Here is a 27,119-nt window from a genome sequence, read left to right as displayed (position 1 = left end):
AAACTATCTGCCGAGACCCTTTCTCAAAACAAAAAACAAAACAAAAAATCCTATGTGGTAATCAGCCCTTACTGTTCATACTTAATGTGGGTTATTCAAGAATCAGCTGTATTTTTAACATTTCTTTTAGGACAGGTCTGGGTCTCAGATAAACAGATCTCAGTTTCTGTGTTTCTATTTAAGAAAGGTGGCTTATTTAGACAGTTGAGTGAGCTTACTTTTTTGCTTTCTTTCTTTCTTTTGCTCACATTATATCACTATCAGTGATCTAGTATGGTCTCCTTATGGTTCTTTGCAAAGTCTTTTGTTGTTTATGGGCTTTTGCATTTGTTATTTTTTTGCTTGAGGTTCTTTCTTGTTAATTCTTTCCAATGCTGACTTATTCTTATTTTAAACCCGAGTGTCAATATTACCTATTGCACTTTCTTCATTTTTGGATTACAGTACATGATTTTGATTTATTATCTTCTGTATTTTCGGTCTCTTTCATTAAAATGTTAGCTTTAGGAAGATATAGACTACTGTGGCCTGACTCACTAGTAGGATTTCTGGGGTATAGTAGGGAATTACAAGGTATATGTTGAATTCATGAATGAAAACTGATGTCTGAAGGCAGGAACAATATAAAGGTTAGGAGACTGGAACTGAGACCCTAACATGGGAGGAAATTTGCTGCAGTTAATGAGCTATAAGAAGAAAGTGCCAACTTCCGGGAGAACATGGCGGACAGATAGCAGCAGCTACGGAGGCTCTCTGAAACACCCAGCTTAGAATTCAGGAATGGTGCTAAGTAAGGAATCATAAGCAAGAGGAGATATGCCCCGGTGACCCAAGAACGAACTGGGCTGAGAGAAACCAACTGGGAATGCAATCCTGGTGCTATAACAGGAACAGATAAAGCCTCAGCATGGAAGCTGGAGCCCGCGCCATTGGAAGCCGCGATTTGGGTTTCCTGCCGCCGCTGCGTCTGCATCACCTCGGCAGGGAGAGAGATGCGTGGAAGCTCTGAGAACGGGAATCGGTGAATGGAGTTGAGAGCCGGACGGGCGGGGAGCTGTGCATCCACCTCCAGTGAGTGAGGGAAAACTGGGACTCTTCCACGGTCTAGGAGACTCCAACAGAGGACATTCTGGGACCGGGCAGACTTGTGGGAACAGGGCGCTGCAGTGACTTCAGTCACCAATCCCCCTCTCAAGCGGGACTGGTGAGCAGTGCCTAGCCCACGTGATGCTGCTGGCTGAGACCCAGTAGGCTAGCACAGCCCGGGTCCCAGCTCCTGAAGGTAGATTGACCTGGAGGGGCAGGCCCCACATATGCTGCCTGGTCTGCAACTTCCTGGTGTGCTGCGGTGGGTGGGAACACCTAGCCGGTGCAGTTCAATCAGACTGTGGCTGACAGGGAAGGAAGCTGGGCCTCCTATATATGCTTGCATATATAAGGAACAAAGAATATGGGAAGAGGCAGCAACAAGAAAGGGTCCTCGGCCCCCAATCCTGAGAAAGAGGTAACAGCAGACACAGCACCAATAGATATAAAGCGCTGTCTCGAGAGCCTCATAGACAAGTTCAGGAATGAAGTTATTAATGACCTGAAGCAAGACATAAGCAGAATAGTTAGAGAAATGCTAAGCACCACCCAAGAAAAAACAGATGGTGGAATGGAACAGAAAAAGAGGGGAGAATTGTTTAATGGAGAAAATAGAGAAAGCATAGAATACGTGAAGCAGGTTCAAAGAGAATACCAGGAAACTAAAAAGTCTATCGAAAACTGGCATAACAGCTTGAAAGAAACTAAGGACAGATTATCTGAACTGGAGGGCAGGTTTGTAATATGGGAGCATGAAATGAAAAACTTCTTAAAAGTAACAAAGAAACAAACAACAATAATACAAAGACTAGAAGATGATAGGGTCTATAACTTAAGAATTAAGAACATAAAAGAAGAAGTAGGGACACAAACAAATGAACTACAAAAGCTACTCACAGAAATATTCTACAAAAGCTACTCACAGAAATAATCCAGGAGAATTTTCCTAATTTAGCAAAAGGTAAAGATACTCAGATATATGAAGCATACAGGACCCCAGCCACCTACGACCCAAACAGAGCATCACCCAGGCATATAATAATTAAAATTCCAGAAATCCAATACAAGAACAGAATACTAAAAGCCGTCAGAGACAAGAAACAGATAACTTACAAGGGAACACCCATCAGAATTACAGCAGATTTCTCAGCACAAACCATCAAATCACGAAGAGCGTGGGGGGAAATAATTCAAGTTTTGAAAGATAATAATCTCCAGCCAAGATTGATATATCCTGCACAACTATCCCTGGAAATTGATGGAAAAACAAGGTGCTTCCAGGATAAAGAGGAACTAGGGGAATATGCAACCACCAATTCAACTCTACAGAGAATACTGCAAGATATTCTAAAGAAAAATACGAAGAATCCAGAAGTAGTGGCAGAGAGGCCACAATGAATGGAGCAGAAAACAAAATGAAGACAAACTGACAACTAATGACAGATAAAGAGCTCAAGAGAAATGAGGCAGAGAAGATTGGATGATAGGAACAGCTATTTTGGAGAAAATGACGTCTTAAGAGGTAATACTGATTTAGTATCATTTTGTTTTGAAGTCTCATCAAGCTTTTGTTCTTCTGTCTCCATTGGTCTAAACAGGTGGTATCTTATTGGATTTTATTATATATGATAGTATAAGCAAAACCTTTTATAGACAAGGAGATTATACAGAAACCATTGTTTATTTTCTGTTAGTTGATTCTAAATATCCTGTAATACTGTCATTCTCTTAAATGGTTTTACATTGTTTTGATATATTTGATGCTACAGTATACGAAGTTATACTCAAAGATTTCAAGGAAAGAGACAATATGGTAACTACTTTTATGTCGGGATAATCTTGTGATGAAACACTATTTTGCTTAAATGGTTATGTTTTGATCTGCGCTGATTTGCTGTTATGCCCCCTTTTATCTCAGTCTCCATTTTATTATTTACTTTTTTTATCCTTTTAATTAAGGGAAAAATAAAAAATAGCAGGATATATTATAGTAACCCACTTTGACTTTCCATTATCTTGATTTAAAGCCCTGTATTACTCTCACCATCTTGTTTTGACTGATGTTCCTCTATTCTGTTTTGCTTGATAGTACCAGGTTCGAAAGTTTAGGCAACAGCTGTGAAGATAGTGGGATTCATTATGACGCCCATTCTGGTTGACTATTATCTACTTTTGAAGACCTATAATGTCTCCAATGTTTTGGTTTTGTTCTTTACTGTTTTGTTCAATTTTATTATAACTAATATATAGGCAATTCTATTAGAGATAGCAGGAGGCATTATGGTAACCATTGTTGATCACCTAGTATTATGCTTTTACATTATCTATTACGTCCACCCTTTTGAATTGCCTGACTGTTCTGTTATGTCACATTTGGTTTTACTCTCTTCCTAAAAAGTAATAAGAACTGTTGGAGCAACAAAACCCAAAATGTGTAATAGTTATTGTACAAAAGAGAGGAAAAGAAAGTGCTCTAAACGATATAACTGCATGTATATTTAAGTGTATAAGATAGATAATGATATTACTGAATTTTGTTGGATCATTGAACAGAACTGTTTTCAGTCTCACTGTTGGAATGTCCACTTTATAAGCTTTAATTTTGTAACTTGAACAATTGTTTCTGAGATGACAAAATGTAATCCATTAACTAGTGATTTCCTACTGTTTATTTTTTTCTGTAAATCTGTATAACTTGTACCCTTTCTCTGCTTTTTTTTTCTTTTTCTCCTTAAATAAAATTAAAAAAAAAAAAGAAGAAGAAAGTGGCAAGGGCAAAGGTATATTGGGCATTGTAAGTTGTGGCAAATAGTTTGGATTTTATTTGAATTGTCATGAAAAGGTTTCAGTGTGCAGATTTACTTCCATCTGATTTATTTTTCCAATTTTTTTTTTGAGGAGGCATGCCTGAGAAGAGAAGATTGAGGGAGTAAAGATTGGCGGCAGGAGGCATTGTAGTAGATAAAAACATCATTTGAATTAGCTGTTAGTAGTGGGCATGATAGAAAATGGATAGATGGGAGTTATTTTGAAGTGACGCTGACTTGTTGTCAGAAGCGGAGATGAATAAAGGATGATATTCAGATTTTTTATTTGAGTAATTTATTCACTGAAATGGGAAATACTAGTGGGAAAATTAAGGGAGATATTAGGTATACTATTTTGGTTAAATTTTACTTTAGGTACTGTTAAGGTTTTTATTTGGAAATGTCAGAGAATTGGATTTTAAGTAAATTGAAGGAGATATTTGAATTGGGAGAAACATTTAGAAGACTATTAGCGCATAATACACATTTGCCATTTTAGTTCATGACAGTGAAAGGTATTGCTTAGTTTATGCCAAGGGAAAAGAACTTCTAGCATTTAGAAGTCGTGTGAAGGAGCCATGACCTGAAGTCTTGGTAGAGGGATTTGCTGCAGAAAGACATCTGGGTTGTGTGAGTACATTGTGTGGGTACATTGCAATCAAGGATTCATGGTGTAGCCTAATGGAATAAACATGTGGCTGGCCAACACAGAGTGCATTTCTGGAGACACACAACATGCAGAGTGGGAAGAACCTTGAGAGGACAGAATCGGTGTGCCTGAATTGAAGACTTTTAAGAAAGATATTGTCGTGTGTAAAAAAAATAACTTTTGAAGGTATTTTTGGGAATTTTGATTTTTAATAAAGTCAAAATATATTTTGAAAGTATAAATTGAAGATGAAAATAAATATTTTGGTTATTGAGTAGTGTTGTTAGTGTCACCTACTGGCAAAATGGAATATTGCAGTTTTATTTATATGTAGAACTGAAAACACAACCTCCCCTTTCTTCAGAGATTTTATGCATGAATTTACTGTGACTTATGAGGTCCAGGGTTTAGCCAACCTGTTTTTGGCCTGCCCCTCTGTCACATCGTTCTGCCTCTGTATAGATTGCATGAATATAATTTCTCTTTTTTAAAAAACAGGTTTTAGCTCATACATTTCCCTCTCAAAGAGTTCTTTCCTGCCACCCTAAAGTTATCCCTATACATGAGAATTTCCCTGTCATATTAACCTGTTTTAAATTCTTCATAACCTTTAGAGTCATTTGAAATTACCTCTTATTTGTCTGCTTGCTTGTTTCTTTGCTTAACAGTGTGTGAGCTCCAATACAGCAGGCTACCTATCTCCCTTACTTGTGCAACCATAGGGCTATGTGCAGTATCTGTTCCATAGGGTTTATTTTCAGCCAGAATTATTTGTATGAATATATAAACCTCTGGAAAGGCTAAGGGTGTTGAATTTTTGTGGGGGTAAAGTAGAAAACAGAATTGTATTTTGATTCCTGTTAAAGCTTCCTGTATCTAGATGTCTCCTAAAAGCTTCATGGAGTGGTTGGTAGAGGTTTTTCAGAGATGGGTGCAACTAGAGTGTGTGATGCTGGGGTCAAGGGTGTGTCATTACTAAATTGGCCCACTGATTGGTTCAGGATAGTTCTGAATGTGAATAACAGGAAGGCCCATCCTGGATGTGAGTGCTCTGCCCTCTAAGGCCATCTAGGCTGGATAGAATATAGAAGGACAGAAGGAGGGCTGCGGGGGTTGCTTCTTGCTTGTTGCCATGCTGCTGTCTGCATTCTGCCTGCCCTGCTTTGCCACGGACTTTTGCGTCTTCGTGATGCCCCTCTGTCATGTACCACCCTGCCTTGGAGCCAGCCAATTAGAACTAAAATATTTACAAACTGCAAGCCAAATAAACCTTTCCTCTTTTAACTTTGGGTGTTGAGTATTTTGGGTCAGCTGTGAGGTAAAGTAGTAAGGCTATTACTGGAACATTTTTTTCTGTGGAGAAATGTGTGCCTCTATTTTGTGCTGTAAGTATTAACATGTTTGGAAAAGAAAAAATACATTCTAGGGTGTTGAATTAGTCAACTTCAGTGACCCAGAAAAAATACTTAATACTTGGTCTTAAAGTATTAAGTATTTTACTTGATGTAATACTTAGTTTTAAGGAGATAAGATTTTTGAAAGCATTGGGATGTAATAAAGTAATTTGATTTCAAAAAAGATGTTAAAGTTTTTTTGAGACAGAATCTTGCTCTGTTGCGCAGAGATCCTCTTGCCTCAGCTCCTCACGTATTCAGGGAAATAGGAGTATACCATGCACTCAGCTGAATGTGTGTGAATTTGTAGGTGTTTCTAGTATCATGCTTAATTATTTCATCATTAAAAAGAGCACAAACAGTATTTTAAAGAGAAATAAGTGAGTTAGGTAGAGGTAAATCTGTTTGGTTAGTTTGTGTGTTTTTCTGGGAACAATATGGTTCTTTCAGTCTGGAATCTGAGTGAAAGAGAGTACATTGCCATCATGTGGCCCAGTCCAAAGAGGTAGCCTCTCTTAATTCTGAAATATCAAGTAGGATTCTTCTTCTTTTGTACCATTTTTAAACCATTAGTTCATGTTTTTAGTTTATGTTTTAATCCATTTTTTGTTGTTTTTTTAAACCTTGTAGTTTTTCAGGTGGATGTGGGAGAGAGAAGTTTACAGAACTGAAATGGAGGTCAGAGCTTCATTACAGAAGGTTAGCGGATCATCTGATTCTGTGGCAGCAATGAACAGTGAAGGATTTGTTTTGGTTCCTCAGCAAGCAGATGATGCTTCTACAAAAGATGATGAAAAACCTCAACTGAAGGTACTTTTTTTTTTCTAATATGGCACTATATTTATTTATTTTTTTTCCTTTAAACTGTTTGAAACTTAGGAGATGTATAAAGATTTAAGGGATTTCTCAAGTACTGACGTTGAGAATAAAATCAACATTTGATATATCCAAAGGCTGGATGTTTGGTTTGAACATATTTAAAGTTTTTTGCTTTTGATTATTTATCTTTTAACTTGGAATTTTAGAAGGTAGAAATAGAAGGGAAACTAGAAGAGAAATGGTAGTTGCCTAATTAAGCTTAATTGTTAAATTTTACATTATTTAGTGTTTTTTTTTTTTCTCTTCTGGAATTTACAAGTTAATTAAATAAAAAGTATGTCTTTCTTTCATTCCAGATACTTTTTTTCCATTGTAAGTTTTATATTTTAAATCATCTGGTAACTCTCTGTTAGGTGATTTCACAGTTGACTTTCCTCTACATGTATTTAAAGTTTGTATCTTATATTTTTGGCAGAAGAGTTTTCATTTGGATATGGTCTGTTTTTTTTTTTTTTTTTTAAATTTTTTGGGTTTTTTTTTTCTTAATTTAGAGAAAAAGAAGCAAAAATCCCCAAGTATATGTGTACAAGAATTGTATAACTGTCCTATAGAAACCGGAATAGAAAAATCAGTCGAAATTGCTATTTTTTGTATGATTTTTACTTGGCATTAAATATACAATATTAGCATGTTATATTACTTTATTAACATTTCAATACAATAAAATGTGTTACAAAAAGGAGATTATTAAATACTTACTTTACTTAAAATGCATAGTCTTATTCAAATGGTCAATGGCTTTTAATTATCTGTATTTTAACAGTATTGTCTTTAAGCTATTTATTTACTGAGGCTTTGTGCTACACTTGCTTTTAAGAAAAGTTAAGTCAGTCTTGTGTTTTGTTTGTTTTTGAGAAGTTGTGTCATTCAGCCTGGTTTTGAACTCACCTGATCCTCCTGCCTTCTGAGCGCTAAGATTATAGACATGTACCACCACACCTAACTAAATCAATTTAAATTTATGGGCCAGTGCATGCCTATAACCCCAGCACTCGGGAGGCTGAGACAGGGGAATTGTTGTGAGTTCAAGGCCAGCCTGAACTGCATAACAAAACCTTGTGACAAAAGAAAAAAAAAAAGGAAATTAGCAGTATTCCCTTGGCAGTTAGCAAACAATGTATGAAGAAATTGGTCATATATTTATACTATAACTAGAGAAAAATCTTTTAAATGATAGTCACAGTAGATCTTATTCAAACCCTTAGTTGATTTTTTTTCTCTTTAAAACATATAAATTTAAGATTATATGATTTTTAGGATGTATTTCTTTTTTAAAAAAAAATCACTGTAAATTAGATCGTATTTCAAATGTAGCGGGAAACTACCTGAAGTATTTTATGAAGACTCTTTTAGTGATGCTAATAATTCTATCCTTCAGTTGGTTTTATTATTTAGGATTTTAATTATTATATTTGTGTAACATTACATGAGTACTCAACTATATGTTTAAATATTTAGATTGTTTTACCTCTTTGGAATCAAACATTTTTCATAAATTGTATAGAAATATAATAAGATTGAAGCAGAATTGTTATGGTTTGTCTGTAGATAGTTTCTAATGGAGATGAACAATTGGAAAAAGCCATGGAAGAGATTCTGAGAGATTCTGAGAAGGGGCAGAGCAGTCCTCTTGTTGACTGTCAAAGTTCCAGTGAGAAGCCAAACCGTTCCACTGGAGATGTTTCAGCCAGCCAAACATATAAGCCATCTCTTCATTTAATTTTGGACCCATCGAACACAGGTATTTTATGTTACTCTTAGAAATCGTAAGGAAAATGACAACGGAAATTTTAAGTTGAAACTTAGAAAATCTTTAGCTTTTTTTTTTCTTTTTAAAGATGAGGACCATTAGGCTTTCAGTTCTGGTTGAGTTAATACTTTGATTCTTGTGTTTGTGCCTGTGTATCTGCTTGTAAAATCGGGTCTTAGTGTTCTGTCAAAAGAAGGGCTCTGCGTGGGTTCTTATTTTACCCCCAGCACTTGGCACATGGTAGGTCATCAATACTTACTGAACAAATGAATGAATTCTTGAGCATCAGAATAGTGTACTGGACTGTCTTTCATGTTATGTGCCTTTAATAGCATGTAAACTCCATCTGTGTGTGTGTGTGTGTGTGTGTGTGTGTGTTTCAGACAAGGTCTTGTTCTGTAGTTCAGGTTGGTCTTGAGCTTATTATATAAATCAGCAGGCTGGCCTTGAATCAACAACCTTCCTGTCTCAGCTTCCTGAGCACTGGGGTCATGGTGCCATCCATGAGTAAGTAGGATTTGTATTCTCAACACCAGCTTTTAAGACAAGATGCTTTTGGGTATAAGAAAATAATACCCAAACCAGCTTCAATTTTAGCTGGTTTAAACATTAGAGATATAGTTTGATCTTGGTGTCTTCTTGAAAAGTACTCTGTTCTGATTTTCTTCATGTCATTCTTCACAGAGTAACTGCCAGCAGAGGCTGGTAGGTATAGATAATGCATTCATGCTTGGTGGCAGAGAGAAAGGCTTCATTCTTTTACTAATTGAACAAAAATTCTGAGTTTCACTATGATTTAACAAACTGACCATTTTATAGTAATCAGGGAAATGAGATAAAGTGATTAGTGTGTTATGTTGAGACTCTTTAGTATGTCACTTTGAGAGAAGGTTGGTTTCATCCTGATTATCTCAGGGCACTAATGGATCCATTTTTGAGTATTGATATAGAATAAGTAAAGATATAGGCTAAACTGCTAAACGTGGGGTATGATACGTGAGGAATGTAATCATGATGCCTTCTCTGGTAAAGATGATTCAGTTTTAAAATTCATCAGTATGATATACTATATGTTCTGGCTTGTGTTTAGATGTCCCCCAAAGCCTCATGTGGTTATAGTTGGAATTTTCAGAGGTGGCTGGATCTAGAGTGTGTGTTTACTAAACTAAGCAGGGTGGCCTGGCAGGGGGTTATGGCAGAGGATTGCTGTTCAAGGCATAGCAGTAAGAACAAACCTTTTCAGTCAGTGCTCCAATGACCCACCTCCTCTCACCAGGTTTCACCTCCCAGCACCACATTTAGCCATAAACTCACCAGTGTAGTAATGCACTGATGTGCACTGTGACCTCATGATCTAGTCACCCCTGAACCCCCTTGAGTACATGAGGCTTAGGGAGGACATCTAGATAGAAACCATAACCTGGATTAATAGAAAGGAAGGAATGCTTTGTATCTTCTAGTGTGACTTTAATGAGTTATTGGAATGAATTAACTCTTCCAATTCCTTTTTCTGGGCATACCCTTTTTTGTTTGTTTGTTTGTTTTTTGAGACAGGGTCTCACTATGCAATTCAGGTGGACCTTGAGCTCACTTTGTAGCCCTGGCTAGTCTTGAACTTTCAACAATCCTCCCACCTCAGCCTCCCGAGTGCTAGGAGTACAGGAGTGCACCACCACGCCTGGCTATCTGAGCATATCCTTCAGAAAATATTTCCTTTTGTATTTTTAACACCCATTACCCAGATTACATTTTAAAAAATTTCCGTTTCACTAAATATCTCTGTGGGTAAGAAGACTCTTTGCTTTATAAGTAAGTTTTCTGTAATTTTTTCCCTTCTGGACATATATTTTTAGTTTTCATATTCAATAAAAGAACATTTCTGCTGGCATTTTTTAGTTGTAATCAGCATAATGTTTGCTAATAGAATTGTAGTTGACTTTAAATGATAGGTAACTGTCATTTACTTGGAAAGTGGCAGGAAACTGTCTGTGAACTAGACTGAAGTGGCCTAAATTGAACATAAATATGTAGTGTTTGTCAGATTAAAATCAGGTTGATGAGAACTGTTGTTTAAACATTTTGGTAAGTTTTTTTGTGTCATTTACTGTTCTTGTACCCTAGCTGTTTAGATTCATCTCTGTTAGGAAATCTGTGCTGGCTTACTATTTTATGTGCTAAAATATTGTGACTATAAAGATGAGTCTTCTGCCTCATACCTTTTGTTATTCTTTGCATTTCTCTGCTGAGGAATATATAAGGCAATCAAAAAGTATGACTTGAATAGATAGGACTGATTTGTATTTATGTAGGTGGAATTGAATCTTCTACATTGGCATCTGGTTTTTACCAGGCCTGCAAGTCTGGCCTTCCTAAAAGTGTTTTTGTTGTTTGTCTGCTTAACTCAGGATTTTCGTTAGTCATAATCTAATCTGATAATTACTATGAGTTTTACCTATATGAAGTTATGGTACCTTTATTTGTGGGTGGGATAGGATTAAGGTACTGCCCAGGATCACATGTATTTGGTAGGTTGTTGAAAGGACTATTATCCCTATTTAATGATTAATTCATTTTATATACATTAAAAGTTCAGTCTTTGAATGCTGTTAACTTCTCGTAATATGAAGAGGCTAGTTTCTTTCCTTTAAGAGCTATGTATTCCATAATTAAGACTAGAATAAGAATTACTCTTTGCTACTAATTCATCTTATTTTAAACCTCTATAAAGTTGAAGACATGGTATTTGGAGTTTAGAACTGAGTTTGAACCCCAACTCTATCTTGACCTGACCATGTGGCCAGGGGCAAGTTACTTAACCTCTCAAATGTTAGTTTCTCTGAGTGCGAAGCAGAGATGAAATTCAGTTTGATCATAGGCCTGTAGAAGGATTAAATGACACTGTCCATATATTATAAAATGCCCAAAATGAGTATCTAAAAATGTTTTATCATCATCATCATCATCATCATCATCATCATCATCATCATCATTAGTACTAATACTAGAGAATTTGAACCTGAAAATAAAAATCACAAAAGATCTTAGGTCTAAGCCCAGTACAGTCATTACAACACATTTGCTTTGAATGGATGCGGGGACAAGTGTAAGCCCTTCATCTCCTTTGAAGCACCTTGGTGGAGCCCCCATGTTCCTGTGGAACCATATCCTTTGAACAGTGCTTGGTGTGCCATGGATGAAGTAGCAGAGGTCCATAGGTTATGGAGGTTCATACAGCTATTTTGTGACTGATGTGGGATTTGAAATAGTTCCCTCTGCAACCCAGTAGAATGAACATTGAGTATGGTAAGAAAAACTTGGCATATTAAAAATAACTGCTTTAGCTTTGGTTCACAAAATGTATGTTCTTGGAGTGAAGCTGTATCAATTTATTATATTCTGTATTTTCAATATTGCTTAAAATCCAGTTTGTCTTGTGATGTTTTTCTTAAGCTGAAGAACTTTCTGTAGCATTTCTTTCAGAGCTTATACTGGATTTTAATTTCCTTTAGATGAAAATGTAAAGAAGAATCATGATTTCCCTAAATACTCTGGTTGTAAAGACTCATTTTTCTCTCTTTTGGCCAGAAAGATTGCATTTCCTTCACACAGTCTTACCATTCACTGCAAAATACTGCAATTTGGCTATGTTTAGGTCAAAGCCAGGAGATAAAAAAGATTAAAGAGACAAAGGCAAAAAAGAAAATTCAGCACTGCAACAGTAGTTCTTCAGGTTTTAATGTCCCTGTCCAATTTGCTTGTTTTTTCTTTTTCTTTTTCTTTTGTTTTGTTTTCTTTCGTTTTTTCAGTGTTCTCAGGTAGTTGTTTCCAGACTTTTCAGTAGTGATCCGTGAAGAGTGCCTTCTTAAAGCATCAAACAACAACATGACAGTTTCATAGAATTTGTTTTTTGAGCCTAATGTGGTGGCGCACACTCATCATCGCACCACTCTGGGAGGCTGAAGCAGGAAGATTACAAGTTCAACCCTACACTATGGATGAAGGCCCTGGGTTTGGACCTCAGTTAACTCTGCCCCTTGGGGTTAGGCTGTGGTCAGCAAACTATTATCTAGGGGCAAAAGTCTTATCCCTTGTTTGTTTTTGGTATTGCTTGTAAGTAAGAATGGTTTTTACATTTTAAATGATTGAAACATGTCAAAAGGAGAATAATATTTTGTGACCAAGAAAAGTTATATGGAATTCACATTTGAGTGGCTATAAATTAAGTTTTGAATTTTGTTTAAAAAAAAAAAGTCTGTGGCAGTGTTGGGAATTGAGCCCAGAGTCTCACCCATGCTGGGACAGTGATCTGTCCCTGAGCTGTGTCCTCTGGCCTGGGGCTTTACTTTTAATGTGATTTTTTTTAATATGTTTGGATATCAGCGTATCTACCTTTTTGTTTTACATTTTCTCTTTATCCTTTTTGACTTCTGCCCTCCTTATCTTTTCAATCAAGTTATTTATTTATAATTAGTGTTTGTTTTCAGTACATAATAATTACATTCATTTTGGAGAATTGGAACATATATATATTTGGAGATTATTTTTTAATGTACTCTTTAGCTCTTTTCCTGTTGTATATACTAGCTATTTAATTTTGTTTTAATTTAGTAGTTGATCTGGGAGTTTATATACTAAGTTTTTAACAAGTTTACAGTCCAGTAACACTTTGTGTGTATTGTGAAGATCTTCTTCTTTTCTGGGAGGGAGAGGGGGTACCGGAGATCAAACTCACAACTTCACGCTTGCCAGGCAGTTACTTATGCTGCTGAGCTAAATCCCTGGCCCTAAAATCCTCATTTTTTTTCCTTGCAGATTTTGTGTTTTTATTTAGACTTTTTTTCTTTTTTGGTATTGGGGATTAAACTCAAGATCTTGTGTTTGCCAAGCAGGTTCTATGCCACTAAGCTAAATCCCCAGCTGACTTCATAACTTTATTGTCATTAATTTACTCTTACATACGTTACAAATTCTGCAGAGTACTGGTCTTTCTTTTGGCCTTAATTAATTTTGTAACATTCTGAAAAAAATTTAAAAAGCAAAGGAAAAGTCTTTTTTTGTGTGTTCCTTTTGTCCTTTTTCCTTTAGCCTGAAGAACTTCCTTTAATAGTCTTTTTTGTAATTTACAATCTGTTGATATGGCCATCAAGTGATTTTTTCATTTTACATCTTGTACTCTTTAGATCTAAAACTAGGTTTTTTTTTTTTTTTTTTTTTTTTGAGACAGAGTTGCACTATGCAGTTCAGCCTGGCCTTGCACTCATTTTGCAGCCCAGGCTGGCCTCCAATTCACAGTGGACCCTCTTGCTTTAGCTTCCTAAGTGCTGGGATTACAGGCATGTGCCATCATGTCTGGCTAGTCTAAAACTTTTGGTTCTTTTTTTCTTTCATTTTTATACTTGTTATGTTAGCTATTCTTAAATCTTTTATTGTATTTATAATGTTAAAGGCCTACCTGCCAGTTTTATTACATATTATTTTGGAACAATTTCCCTGCTCTTATATTTGGAGTCTATAAAGTTCTGGATCTTGAATTTATAAGTTTGTAAGTGTTCTTTAACCACTCCCTTTAGGATAGCAGTTACAGAAATATCATTCCACTGTGATATTTCTGTGATAAGCACAGGAATACTCATTCCACTGTGCTTGTCAATCACTGCAGTATGACTTTATCATAGTACCTTGCAAATAACTTCTGGTGTGTAAGTGCTTAAAATTAACAAAAATGTGCAATAGCATATGTGCATGTAATAACAATGCTAAGTATAATTTAACATTTTACTATTCAACCTTCGAATTATTTGTAATTTTTTAGTTTTCCTCTTGGGAGTTTGTACATTGAACTAATTCAGAAGGGAGAAAAACATGCTTCAGTAACAGATAAAATGGTATTTGAGTAGTTCACTTTGTATTGAGACCTTTACAGGTGTTTTTTTTTTTTTTTTGGGAGGGGGTGCCAGAGATTGAACTCACAACCTCACGTTTGCCAACCAGGCACTTACGCCACTGAGCTAAACCCCCAACCCCATGAGTAGTTCACTTTGAATGGCTTTTTTTTTTTTTTTCACTAAAAAGTTGGTGGTGAGGTTATTTTAATATAATATATAGGAGTTGGATGGGGAAAGTTTATAATAGCATTTGTTGGATTATTCATTAAATCCCTTGAGAAGGCAGGGCATGGTGGCACATCCCTGTAATCCCAGTACTGGAGAGGCTGAGACAGCAAGATTACTGTGAACCCCAGGCCAGCCTGTACTGCATAGTGAGCTCAAGGCCAGTTAGAGCTTTGTCGTGAGACTATGTCTCAAAATAACGACAACAAAGAAATCTTATGAGAGGAATCCAGGCAAAAGGAAATTGAACATGCTGTAAGGATCTAGTTGAGGTAAAATACATGTGGTTAGTGTTGTGCATTATGTATATGGTTAAAAAAAAGGGAGAAAACTTGGAAATGAAACAAATATGTGTTTTAGATGGAGCCATAAAGAGAGAATGTTATACTGCTAATAACATACACATAGATAATCTTTAACCATAATTGGTTGTTTGCTTCATGCTGTACTTTGAGTTACAGTGAACAGTTTTTAACCCCCCAAAATCCACTATGGGAAGTGAGTAGAGTTGGATGAAGTTGTCATAGGCTCATTTATCAAAAACACTTATTTTGAGGAAAAAGTATTCTGTTGGAGACTGCATTGTTCATAGAAGCCAGTAATGCACGAAAGGAGAAGATAGGACTTGACTTTTGGTTTTGTTGGTATGAGTTATAACAATTTATTGTTAATTATTTTTGTTTAGAAAGTTAGTAACTTGCTTAGTACCTGATTTTATTTTATTTAATTTTCATTATATTAAGACCATATTGTTTTTAGTGGGTTTTTTTGAAGTATTTCTTTTTGAATATTTGGCAAAAGTATACTGTGGAGTTTTGCATATCGAATGTTTCTTGTCTTTTCCTTCAGAAATTTCCACACCCAGACCATCTTCTCCCAGTGGAATATCTGAAGAAGACAGTGTTTTATTTAATAAACTGACCTACTTAGGATGTATGAAAGTTTCTTCTCCACGTAATGAAGTAGAGGCTTTACGGGCAATGGCAACCATGAAATTTTCTAGTCAGAACCCCTTTCCTGTTACTCTGTATGTGCCAAATGTTCCAGAAGGTTCTGTGAGGTAAGCTCTTAGTTTCTTTTCTCTGTAGATGTTTATTAAATCTTTTATGTAGCAGTGAGGCTGTTACATCATAATTCTGATGTAGAATCTACTGTGAATTCACTTATATCTTATAGAAATGCAAAAGTAAACTTTATACGTAGGCTTTGTAGTGAGACTATGTACTTAGGAATATTTACAAAGTTGTGCTTAGGGCATTATACATAGAAATAAAATGTAAAAATTCTTCTAATTTGTACTACTCAGACTGAACATAAATATATATCATTAGTGTGTCATCTAAAAGTGGCTAACATATCTAAAATAATAGCTAAGTTTTAAGTACCAAACTAATAGCAATATAAATTTTCAAAATTTGAGTAAAAATGCTTAAAATGTCTTTTTGTGTTTTTGCTAGTTTCAATTTGCCAACCATTCCTTGACAAAGATTTAGTGTTTTTTGTAGTATATGTACTGCCAAATGGAGTGCAAAATTTAGTGTTTTGACTTGCTTCTGTGTTCCTGGTAATTGCTGTCCTTCAGGCTCAGGCCGTCCCTCGGGTTTCTCAGTTATCTTGAGGGTTTAGACTTAGAAGCTATGTAGTGAAAGCCGCAGAATTGTTTGCTTCTGAATCTTATGAACTCCTTTCAGCAGTTCTGGTCTGTTGTTGAGTCTATCTTTGGAACCACCTGATCCTTTTTTGGGATAAATTAGTTTTAGTTGTACAAAAATTTGGGTTTAGTAAACTTACAAGGTGTTGCTGTGAAAAAAATGGGCTTTCCAGAGATGACTTATGCTACTGTATACTGGCATTCCTTTTAACAAAAAAAGACTATACTAATTTAGGGATGAATGATAATAGATTTTAAGAGGTGGTATATACTTGGCTTTGGAGTAAATGAGATGGATATTAGGAAACACAAAAATGAAGACATTGTCTGAAGAAAATAAAACATTTGTGTATGTGTTCATGCATGTGTGTAAGAGTTTTCCTTGCTTGTTAATACCAGTTAATTTTGTGAGTCCAAGGTAATTATGCTTATGTGGCACCCATTGGCATAGTAGAACTATTTGCCTTTGTCTTTAGTACTTAATATTTTATCCAGTTTTTTTTGTCATTGCTTTACAGAATCATTGACCAATCCAGAAATATGGAGATAGCATCTTTTCCAATATATAAAGTCTTATTCTGTGCTCGTGGACATGATGGGACAACAGAGAGCAATTGCTTTGCATTTACAGAGAGTTCCCATGGTTCAGAAGAATTTCAGATACATGTTTTCTCCTGTGAAATTAAAGAGGCAGTAAGTATAATATACTTTAGCAGTTTGTCATCAAGTTAAATTAAGGTAAAATTTTTAAATTCTTAATTTCCCTGTTGTATAACTACATTATATAAATTTGGAGACTTTTTCTAAAGGCAGAGTTAATATTTGTGATAGCATAGAGCAGAATATGGAAAGCTAAGTGTGATATGCCTGTGCACTGGGATGATGTTGTAGGCGGGGCATTCTCATAGGTGTAATAGAAAAATACTACTTATTGAACTCTTAGTTCACCACTGTAGTAATTGTTTATTCTTAGAAGGGACAAATATTTTGCACTCATTATTTTGCCCAGGTAAAATGGTTCCAGTGATTTTTTAAAAGTGCTTGTAATAATATCTATTTTTCTCATTGGCTTGAAATTTGCACACTGCCGTCACTTAGATATTGCACTGATATTGTTTCATAGATCACTGTGGTTTTCTCCTGGTGACTCTTTCATGTATAGGCTGGTTTTATTGACCTAATTACAAATATAGATGATCAAATAGATCAGAAATATCAACTTTTGATCCTTTGAAGATTCCAGGAGCTTCTTAGCAACTGTTGGTTTATTCTTAGATGGGGAAAATAGTTCAGAATCAAATGGTTATAAAATACATGGGGATATATTCTTTCTTATATCCTTTGATTTGCTTCCAAATTAAAACTAAGTTAAATTATTAGTTTAGTGCCTGAAATCAGTTTAAAGGAGTTGATAAAAAGTTTGAACAGGGCAAACTTTCAGATGTGTTTGCTTTTGAAAATACAAATTATCAGCAGGAGATGCTAAAAGGAGCAGTTACATTAGTCTCCATTTACCATGAAACATAAGTAAATCATTGTATTAATTGGAATTTTGAGAGTTTAATTCTAGCCACGAAGTGAACATTCATATAAATGTAGATCTTGTGAGTTTTCTGTTAAGCATGGTGAGTGTATCAGTTCTTAAGCCGTGGTGATCAGTTTATTTTACACTAAAATGAACATATGCAGACTTATAATTTAGATTTTAAGTATAGGAATTCCTGTGCGTTTGTGTAAGAAGTTCAAATCTTGTCTGTTTTTCGATAGGCCTTAATCTAAGTCATCCCAACACACACACACATATGCATGCATGTATACTGACTTACTCCTCAAAAGGGTGTGATACATAGGAGAGTGAATGAGTACACGTGTGCTGCCTAGTGTGCCTGGCATGTAATAGGCATGAATCTAGATGTGTTGAAAGAATATATGTGTTTTTGAATGAGAACCGCTATGTTTGATCCTTAAAAACTCCACTACAGAGGTGGGGAAGCAGATGGTAGAGTCCTGGCATTTCATGTTGGCAGCATTTTAACACACCTGCGTGATTTCTGGATCGGTGGAGCCCAACAGCAAGCAAATGAACTTTGAAGAATGGGAGAACATGTGGCTTGGAGAGATATGAACTGTACTGTAGAAGGCTTTGAAAAGGAACCTACTGCAAGCATTTTCATAACTGTGATGGTATGAAATTCTTTGGGGATATCAGTATCTATAAGTGGGGAAATGTTTGTTATTTTCGAGCTTCTACAGTGTAGGTAAGCAGTGTAAAAAAGCAGGGAAATTCTTAACCTATTTTGGCAGTAGAATGAACTAATAATTATATTTCTAGGGAGCATATTTAGTACTTTGTAGATTGTGAGAAAGTGTTTTCCATGTATTATTTAATTCACTTTTTTGAGTACGGGTTTGAAAGTGTTACATTGTATTGATGATGAAATGTATTATTTCAAGGATCTTGTCCTTGGCTATTAAACATATTTGTAAGCCATCATTTGTAAATGAAGACTAATGCAATATAAATAGACGTCTTGTACCAGGGCCAAATAAACGTGCTAAACATTTATTATCTTTTTTTTTTTTTGTGGTACTGGGGATTGAACTCATGACCTGTCACTTGCCAGATAGGAGCTTATGCCACTGAGCTAAATCCCCGGCCCCAGCATTTTATTATCAAATGAATGTGCTAAGTATCTATTTGATATTCAGTGTCAGTGGCATTAGTAGTGTTTATTTAGATGAGTGACTCTGTTCTCTTTGTCTGCCTTATGCCTGTTGCCCAGGTATATTATTAAAATCTTTTATTTATTCTCAGAAGTGTTCTGGTTTGGGTGATAAATTGTGTGATTACCCTTCTAAGGCTACCAGAGGTGGATAATAATAGCATTGGGTTTCAAATTGAAGTCTTTGACTCTGAAGAGCAATATATTTTCAAAAACCACTTTCTTACTGCTTAAGTATTATAAAAAGTAAATGTAGATTTTTGATGTTCAGCTGTTTTATTAAGAGATTCGATATCTACATAACAACTTTTACAGAAGATGTTAACATTTTCCTGTGCAGTCTGAAGTGTGTCAGTTACATTTACTGTTCTCTTGGTTATCTGCTTCCCACAAGTTTCCTGACTTGTAGTCCTCAGTATTTGAGTTCTTGATGTGGACAAATGATTTCCATAGATAGCTCAGGAACTATGTCACAGACGTTTTTGTCACTTAAGGATGTGCAGTGCCACTAATTTATTTTTTTTTCCTTTCCTTTTCTTTTTTTCAGAGTATCTGGATGATAATGGAAGTGTTTTTTTCTCATTAGAGGAAAGAGACTTTCTCAAGCAGGAGTAACAACATGGCTACCACCACCAGCTGTCACTATGATGCTGTTATTTCACTGTAAAACTCTTAAAGCAGTAAGCACCAGCACTGGTGCAGGAAGGCCTAGGGAAATGGCTGCCTGGAACATCTGTGATACAAGGATTAGGGGTATCCTTGGAAAGATCGGGACACATTTTGTTTGTTACGCTGGTTATTCTTCTACAGGACCTTGTTGAAGTGAATCTATGTAACCTATGGCAAAAGAGTTGACATTCCAACTGAAAGTATCTTAAATGTCAGTGATCCTAGAATGGGGAAGTGATGTGTTAAGCTTCTGCTGCAAACAAAACAAATTTCAGAATTAGTAAAAGAAGCGATGGAGGCCCTTGTTCTTGTTGAATCTTTGTGGAGATAATACGGAACTTTTAAATGATACTTTAAAAGTCATAGTTAGGGGTTGGGGATTTAGCTCAGCGGCATAAGCGCCTGCCTTGCAAGCACATGGTCGTGAGTTTGATCCCCGGTACCGATTAAAAAAAAAAAAAAAAAAAAAGTAAAAAAAAAAAAAAGTCATAGTTGACTCCATTTAAAATTTTGTTTTTATTAGCCAGTGTAACTACTTTCTTTAAATCAGGTTTTAATGATTTTTTGTACGTTTTAATACTAGCAACTCTGAACGTTGTATTTTAGAACCACAGTTTTTCTTACCTGTCGTGAGAGATATTTAGAAGTGGTTCATAGTAAATATCAGTGATATCGGTGGGAAGATCTTTATTCTGAATGCATTTTTATTTTGGGTGTTAGGAGGCCTCCTCACTATGCCACTATATGAAAGAAAACTATTTCTTACATGGGAAAATAACCTAAATAAATATTTATTATGATGAGTATTTTAGTGTTTTATTTTGGAAGTTAATTTAGAAGTTAATCTTGTCAATGTTTTTCTTAAGTTGGTTTTTGTAATTTAAAAAGTTCCTTGGATAGTACATTTTTTAAAAAGTTTATTTTAGCTCTTTTCAGTGAGTAATGTATTTGAACAAGTAGTGTTTTTTTAATTCTTTTTTTTTTTTTCTTTGCTATGTAGTTCAGGCTGGTCTTAAGCTTACTATGTAGTTCAGGCTGGCCTGAACTCACAGCAATCCTCCTGCCTCATCCTCCCATGCCTGGAATTATAGGCATGTGCTACTACACCCAACTCAGACTATCTTTCAGAGAATTTTTTTCTGCATTTATTTCTTGGGTGAACATTTTCTTGACATATGGTGTTTATAAAAAGAGTAAGTTATCTTACACCAACTAATATTAATGGAAGGCTTTATTTTGGAAAATCTATTTAAGTAAATATCTTTGTTATCTAATATAACTGTACTTTTATCATGTAATACATGTTTGAAGCTTTAAAAAATAGTGAAATAAAGAAGAGAATAAAAAAATGATTAAATTTCTACCACAGTTAAGCTTTTGGCATATCTCTGTTTCAACTTAGTATTTTCTTAAGGTACTGCTTTCTGGGAAAAATTGTATTGAATTATTTGTCAATAAACCTTTGCCTTCTGCAAGGAAAATGCCCACTCTAGGTCATTTTTGTGTGTCCATGTGCTTTAATAACATGACATTTATTGGAGTCTTTGCTATGATACATATTTATACACATATATATGTATATATACTTTTAAAATTTTCTTCATGTGATTGGTTATCCAGTTTGTTCCCAAAATCATACATATTGATAATCATTTTTATGAAGTTTAACTTAGTAGTCCTTGGTTCACCACTTCAGCCTATTCACAAGTTCTATTGAAAATGATTTTTTAACTTTTGCTGTGGAAATGGCAACTTGTAAAAACGTGGTTAGCGTTAAATGACTTTTGGTTGTTTTTAATGAAGTTAATATACTGTTGTATATTATTCTGCAAAAGAAAGGTTCAGTCTGTTTTTTTCCCATCACCTTTACCGCTCTGGCTCAGCCCCATATACTTAATCTTTTAAAAACAAATTCCTGATGCCTTGACATCCTCTTGAGAATTTGCTGAATTCTTTGACATTTTTGGTGAGGCTTTCTGATCTCTCTTGTCACAAAGAAAATGAATCAGAAGACGAGATGGAGATAGGGAAAAAATAACATTTGTTGAAATTTGTCTTATATACCATTATGTACAGATGGTCCTCTTATTTTCACATGTAATGCTTGCTCGGTTGCTTACTTTCTCTCTCTGTCTCTCTGTCTCTCTGTCTCTCTGTCTTTCTTTCTTTCTTTCTTTCTTTCTTTCTGGTACTGGAGATCGAACTCACGACCTCATGCTTGCCAGGCATGTGCTTATGCCACTAAGCTAAATCCCCGGCCCCGTGTAATGTTTTCTTAAAGTGTACTGAGGTTGAAAGAATAAAAAGCAGAGCATAGATTTTGCATTTTGGAGCGGAGTAGGGCTAAGAAGGAAAAGGACCCAAACAGCCAAAAGTAGCTTAAAGTCCTTACTATTTTATCTTGTAGGTGTAGTTTTGAATGACATTTCTAGAGTGCTCTTTGAGTCTCTTCCTTGGCTAAGTTCAGTTAGTATGCAGTTAGGCTACACATTTCTGTTTTTGGCCTATAGTTTCCTTTTACTTAACCTGAGCACATTCAGTTTGTATTCATTAGAATGTAAATTCCATATTCTCTTCTTTATCATTAGCACCTAGAGTAATACTGTGCATATAGAAGATACTCAAACATTTATTGAATGAGGAAATTTATCATTGTGTTAAATGTGTAATTTGAAGTCTACAATTTTTCATAGTGCAGTCTTTTACCTCTTTTGTTTTTACTTGTTTATATGAAATTATAATGGGATAAGATGGTAGATTTTTTTTTTTACCTGAAAAACCTTAAGGTGCAAATATGGTGCTATTAGTGAAGTTGAACCTTAGGCTGACAGGAGCATTTCTTTGAATAAAAGTGTTAAAAAGTATTAATCAGTTAATTTAAGAAACTTAGTTTGATATTGGAAGGGCATTAGGGTATGGATGTATTGTGGCTGTTAAAAGTTTTAAGTAATATTTGACTTTGAATGTGATAGATTATATGTATACAGAAGAAATTGCATACCAGAATACAGTATAGGAGTAAAATAGAGATAAATGAAGAGAGATCCCACACTTAAATTCTGCTTGTAAAGGTAGTGTTCTTGTGTCAAGCAAATTATAAAATATTGTATGCTTTGACTTACTGTATTCAACAGTATTTTCAGTATTATCTAAGATTGATAATATTTAGAACGATGTCTTTGTACATCTGAATGTGAGGTATTGAAAGTATAGTTTTGTTTACCTCGCACATTTCTTATTTTCCTTATTGAATGTGTGGGTGGGCTGAGAGATTTGTAGAATCATTTGTGCTTCAAGCTCAAGAGTTTAAAGTATTACAGTGCTTCTTTTGGGACCAAGGAAGAGAATGACTGTGGGATTAATAGTATCTTGCCACTTCAGGGAAAAAGTTTATTTCTCATACCTTGTAAGTAGTCACTGTAGTGATCTAATTCTGGAGACTAGATTAAGACCATTTCATCATTCATTCATTCATTCCGAGAATACTTCACTGTTTTCGTATCACAACAACTTTGAGCAAAAAATGCTGGAAGCTCTTCAAACGATGTTACCTGTATGCTTATTGCTAAACCCCATTATTTGCTTTTCTTCTATGACTCAATATCTAGTCCTCTGAAGTTGAGAGAAGTGAAAAGAAAACTTAAAGACTTGAGCTAAAACCTTACGTTTGAGTGTTCATTGGGAAGATGTGTAGTATCATCCTAATAGTGACCTTAGGATCCATTCATTGCAGTATTTCATAGTGTATTTTGAAGGTTAGAGACACCTATAATTGTAATTTGTTTTGTGAACTTAGTTCATTGTGTTGCTATGTGTAAATGCTAGAGATGAAAGGACAGGAATATTTGAAAGATGACTTTTTAAGTTAAAGAATTGTTTCTTAGTGAAGTTATGTTCCTCAATATGAACATGTTTTGCATACATGGATACTCTCACTTGGCACATATACATAAATTCATTGAACTTGGCTCTCTACTGTTCTATAGGAGAAAGTTATTGATAGCAGGGAGCCAATCAAAATAATGATAGGAAGCAGTCTCTAAAAATCCCTCCACTCAGACCAATAATAGCTATGATACATTTGGAAGTTATCAAACCCTACTTTACTCATTTACAAAAAGCATTACAAATACCTGTTAGGCACCTGTTCTGTGTGATTATTTTCAAAGATCAAATAGAGTATTGTATGTAAATGGAGTTTAAAAATTAAAAAGATGTTTCCATTGTAAAGGGTCTATTAATTGATTATAGTAAATAACATCTAACCCCTAACAGAGGAGTAACCTATTCATGTATATGGCACCAAAGAAACTCTGGCTGTTTACACTGGGGAGTAATGACTATGATAATAAAATACTCTTTGATCTATAGAACAAATTTTTTTCTGACAAATGATGTCCATGTTCAATTTCTGCTTTTTTAGGGGAAGGTAGTCTTGTTAGAAATCATCTAAAAACCTCTGATGAAATGATCCCCTCTAATACTGACAATATTGTTTTCTGGCCAAGCCTCCTGTGTGGTTATGTAATGGGAGATGTTCTTAATGCTAGTGAAAGACATCAACTTAATGGGCCTTACCCTCTTTCCTTTCTTCACTCTTAGGGAGCCCAGATTCTAGTTGCAGCTCATAAATATTAGTTTTCTTATGTCCCGTAATGTTTGTACTGGTGGTGCTTGCTATTAAATTTTATCTATAAGTTTGGAAACATATCTCATATTTAACTCCTCTCTTTAAAATGAAATGATACCCTAATACTAATTTAAGGAAGTTAAACAATTTATGAAACTAATTTACCCTTTGGGAAACTTACAACAAAGTTTTTTGTTTTTTGTTTCTTGGGGACAAGGTTTCAGTATCCAGTTCAGGCTGGGCTTGCACACATTTTGTAGTCCTGACTGGCCTTAAACTTGCAGTGATGTAGGGGGCTGGGCATTTAGCTCAGTGGCATAAGCGCTTGCCTTGCAAGCAGGCAGTCATGAGTTTGATCCCTGGTACCGATAAAAAGACAAAAAAAAAAAAAAAAGTTAAAAAAAAAAACTTGCAGTGACGCTCCTGCCTCAGCCTCTTGAGTGCTGGGACAATACACATGTGCTATCACACCTGACTTTGCAATATTTCCTTACTTGGAATGTTATCCCTTCATGTTGATGACAGTTTTTTAGGTTGTAATAATTTAGAGTTAGGATGGCCTGCCTTTACTGTATATAGTTGCTTACCCTGAAAAGTGATGAAAATATTTTAGGTAATATTTAAACAACTGTCAGATGGCTTAGTAAACACCTTAATAAAAAATTGTGTTAATGGAAAATGTATCATAATGCAGTTAAAATCTATGCCTAATGGCATTTCTGTTTTTATTCTTTTAGGTGAGCAGAATTTTATATAGTTTCAGTACAGCATTCAAACGTTCTTCCCGACAAGCGCCTGATGTCAAGGACTCAATTATTCCTACCCCTGACAGTGATGTGTTTACCTTCAGTGTTTCTTTGGAGGTAAAGGAAGATGATGGGAAAGGAAACTTTAGGTAAGGTTATTGAAAAGAATAAAAACTAGCATTGTGTCTGAAATATAATACAGCTAATACAGAATTTCTAGAAATTAGCTAATGTTGGCATAAAGCTTTGAAATGATAAATACTTGGCTGGTAAGTGAATATTCACTGTTCTCTTGTCTTTTGGATATTTCAGTGGTTTCTGAATGATTTGATGTACTATACTTGCATGTATGGAAATGTCACAGTGGAAACCATTAATTCTATTATTAATGTTTTTAGAAAATAGAAATACCATAAAATAAAAATGCTTCTATTTATTATAGAAAATCTAGTTAAACAATGAAAATAGAATAAGCTGTAATCTTGCTAGCTTCAGATAATTACTCCTTTTGTTTTAGAGGACATTTTACACAATTGTAGTTACATAGTTTTTTCTTTTTATGATATAAGAATTGTAAAGATGTGCTTACTCAAAATCATTGCTACAAAATCATTACATCAAAAGTATTTACTGAGAGTGTATTGTTATATGATTTGACCATCATTTGATCAATCATTTCATTTTATTGTATTTTGAAAGTATTTCCCTAGTTTAGAAGTTTAAGGCTGTTAACCTATGTTCTTTAAATGTGCCTTTCATTTAACAATAGTTGCTAGGTATTTTTTTAAATTTGTACTGTTTGTAGTACCAATTAAACTACGTTCATTGTGGGAGGTTGTTACATGTATATAACATACCTTAATTTTTTTTATTTCCCTTTCCCTCCCTTCCCTTCCCCTCTCCATATTTCTCTAGATTACCTTCCCATTTGGAAAAGATCCGTCTCCTTGTTTCTTACTGTCTTTTATTTTGCTCTTTACATTATATCTGTAGTACTTGAGATTTCTTAATAAGCCATGGGATATTTAAATTTCTGTTCTGACTCAAAGTATGGTCTTAAGGTGCATCAATGTTTCTACTGTGCGTGTAGAAATTGAGTCTCGGGTCAAATAAGTTGCTCAAGGTTTTTTTCCTTTGCAGATATGACAACTCATTTTAAGATACTTCTTTTGATGATATTGCTACAATATTCAGTTTCACTTGTTAGACTTTGATTAAATTATCACAATCTATATCTTGTCATGTCTCTTTCACTTATATTTACTTTAGTTAGATTTGTCACAGTCATGTCAAATTCTAGGTGTCTAAATGTAAGATTTAATTTTTACTGTTTTTGTCTTGGGTTTCATTGTTTTATGGTTACTCAGGACCACTCAACCAGGTCAGCCAGAAATGTGAAGTCATTAAAAAATAAATTAAGAGGGACTTGAAAATGAAATAAAACTTGAAATTATATTATTGGTATCTTTTTAGATCTTGGATTTAACCTTGGATTTGAGATAAAATATATGGCGTTTTAAAGTCCAGCTTAAGAATTAATAGACATTCTATGTTGCTGAGTACAAAATGCATAATTGTTACATATAGCAAAATGAGAGTTCAGTAAATCTGAATAACTAGAGTTTGTTGCAGAAATAATTTGTCTTGTTCTAAGCTTGGAAGAGATTATTTAATCATTTTATTGTCTCATTTATCTAATCATATTGTATTGGTAATTCTTGTTCTTTTTGAATATTTCAGTCCTGTGCCTAAGGATAGAGATAAATTTTATTTCAAATTAAAACAAGGAATAGAGAAGAAGATTGTGATCACAGTGCAGCAACTTTCAAATAAAGAATTAGCTATTGAAAGGTAAGTAGCTATCTCTTAAATGCTACTAAAAACTTGTACTGACCTAATTGTGTTTTAAAAGGTGTACAATTGAATCTCATCTGTATTATCTATTTTGACTTTTCACCATAATTTAGTTTCTCCAATCAAAAATAAGAATGAGAATAATAATGTAAGCCAACAATCGGGAGGCTG

General features: G+C 34.8%; 1 protein-coding gene across 6 annotated transcripts in view; it reads left to right on the top strand.

Annotated features, from left to right (window-relative positions):
- The window catches only part of Rabgap1l (RAB GTPase activating protein 1 like), a 718,519-nt gene that overhangs the window by 97,465 nt on the left and 593,935 nt on the right, over positions 1-27,119 (top strand). For 5 of the 6 annotated variants that reach the window (XM_063240009.1, XM_063240010.1, XM_063240011.1 and 2 more), the window contains 6 exons: positions 6,567-6,746; positions 8,364-8,556; positions 15,525-15,735; positions 16,845-17,019; positions 25,086-25,243; positions 26,835-26,945. In XM_063240009.1, coding sequence (XP_063096079.1) covers positions 6,579-6,746; positions 8,364-8,556; positions 15,525-15,735; positions 16,845-17,019; positions 25,086-25,243; positions 26,835-26,945 — 1,016 coding nt within the window. In that variant the 5' untranslated portion in view covers positions 6,567-6,578. Of the gene's footprint in view, positions 1-6,566; positions 6,747-8,363; positions 8,557-15,524; positions 15,736-16,844; positions 17,020-25,085; positions 25,244-26,834; positions 26,946-27,119 lie in introns of those variants that run through there. The other variant, XM_063240013.1, reaches the window with a different exon arrangement.

The sequence above is a fragment of the Cavia porcellus genome, unplaced genomic scaffold (genome assembly GCF_034190915.1).
Source record: "Cavia porcellus strain 051 isolate PalLab524CR breed Dunkin Hartley unplaced genomic scaffold, mCavPor4.1 scaffold_29, whole genome shotgun sequence".
Lineage (NCBI taxonomy): Eukaryota > Metazoa > Chordata > Mammalia > Rodentia > Caviidae > Cavia > Cavia porcellus.
The sequence above is the reverse complement of the archived record's forward strand: the minus strand, read 5'-3'. Positions and strand labels throughout refer to the sequence as shown.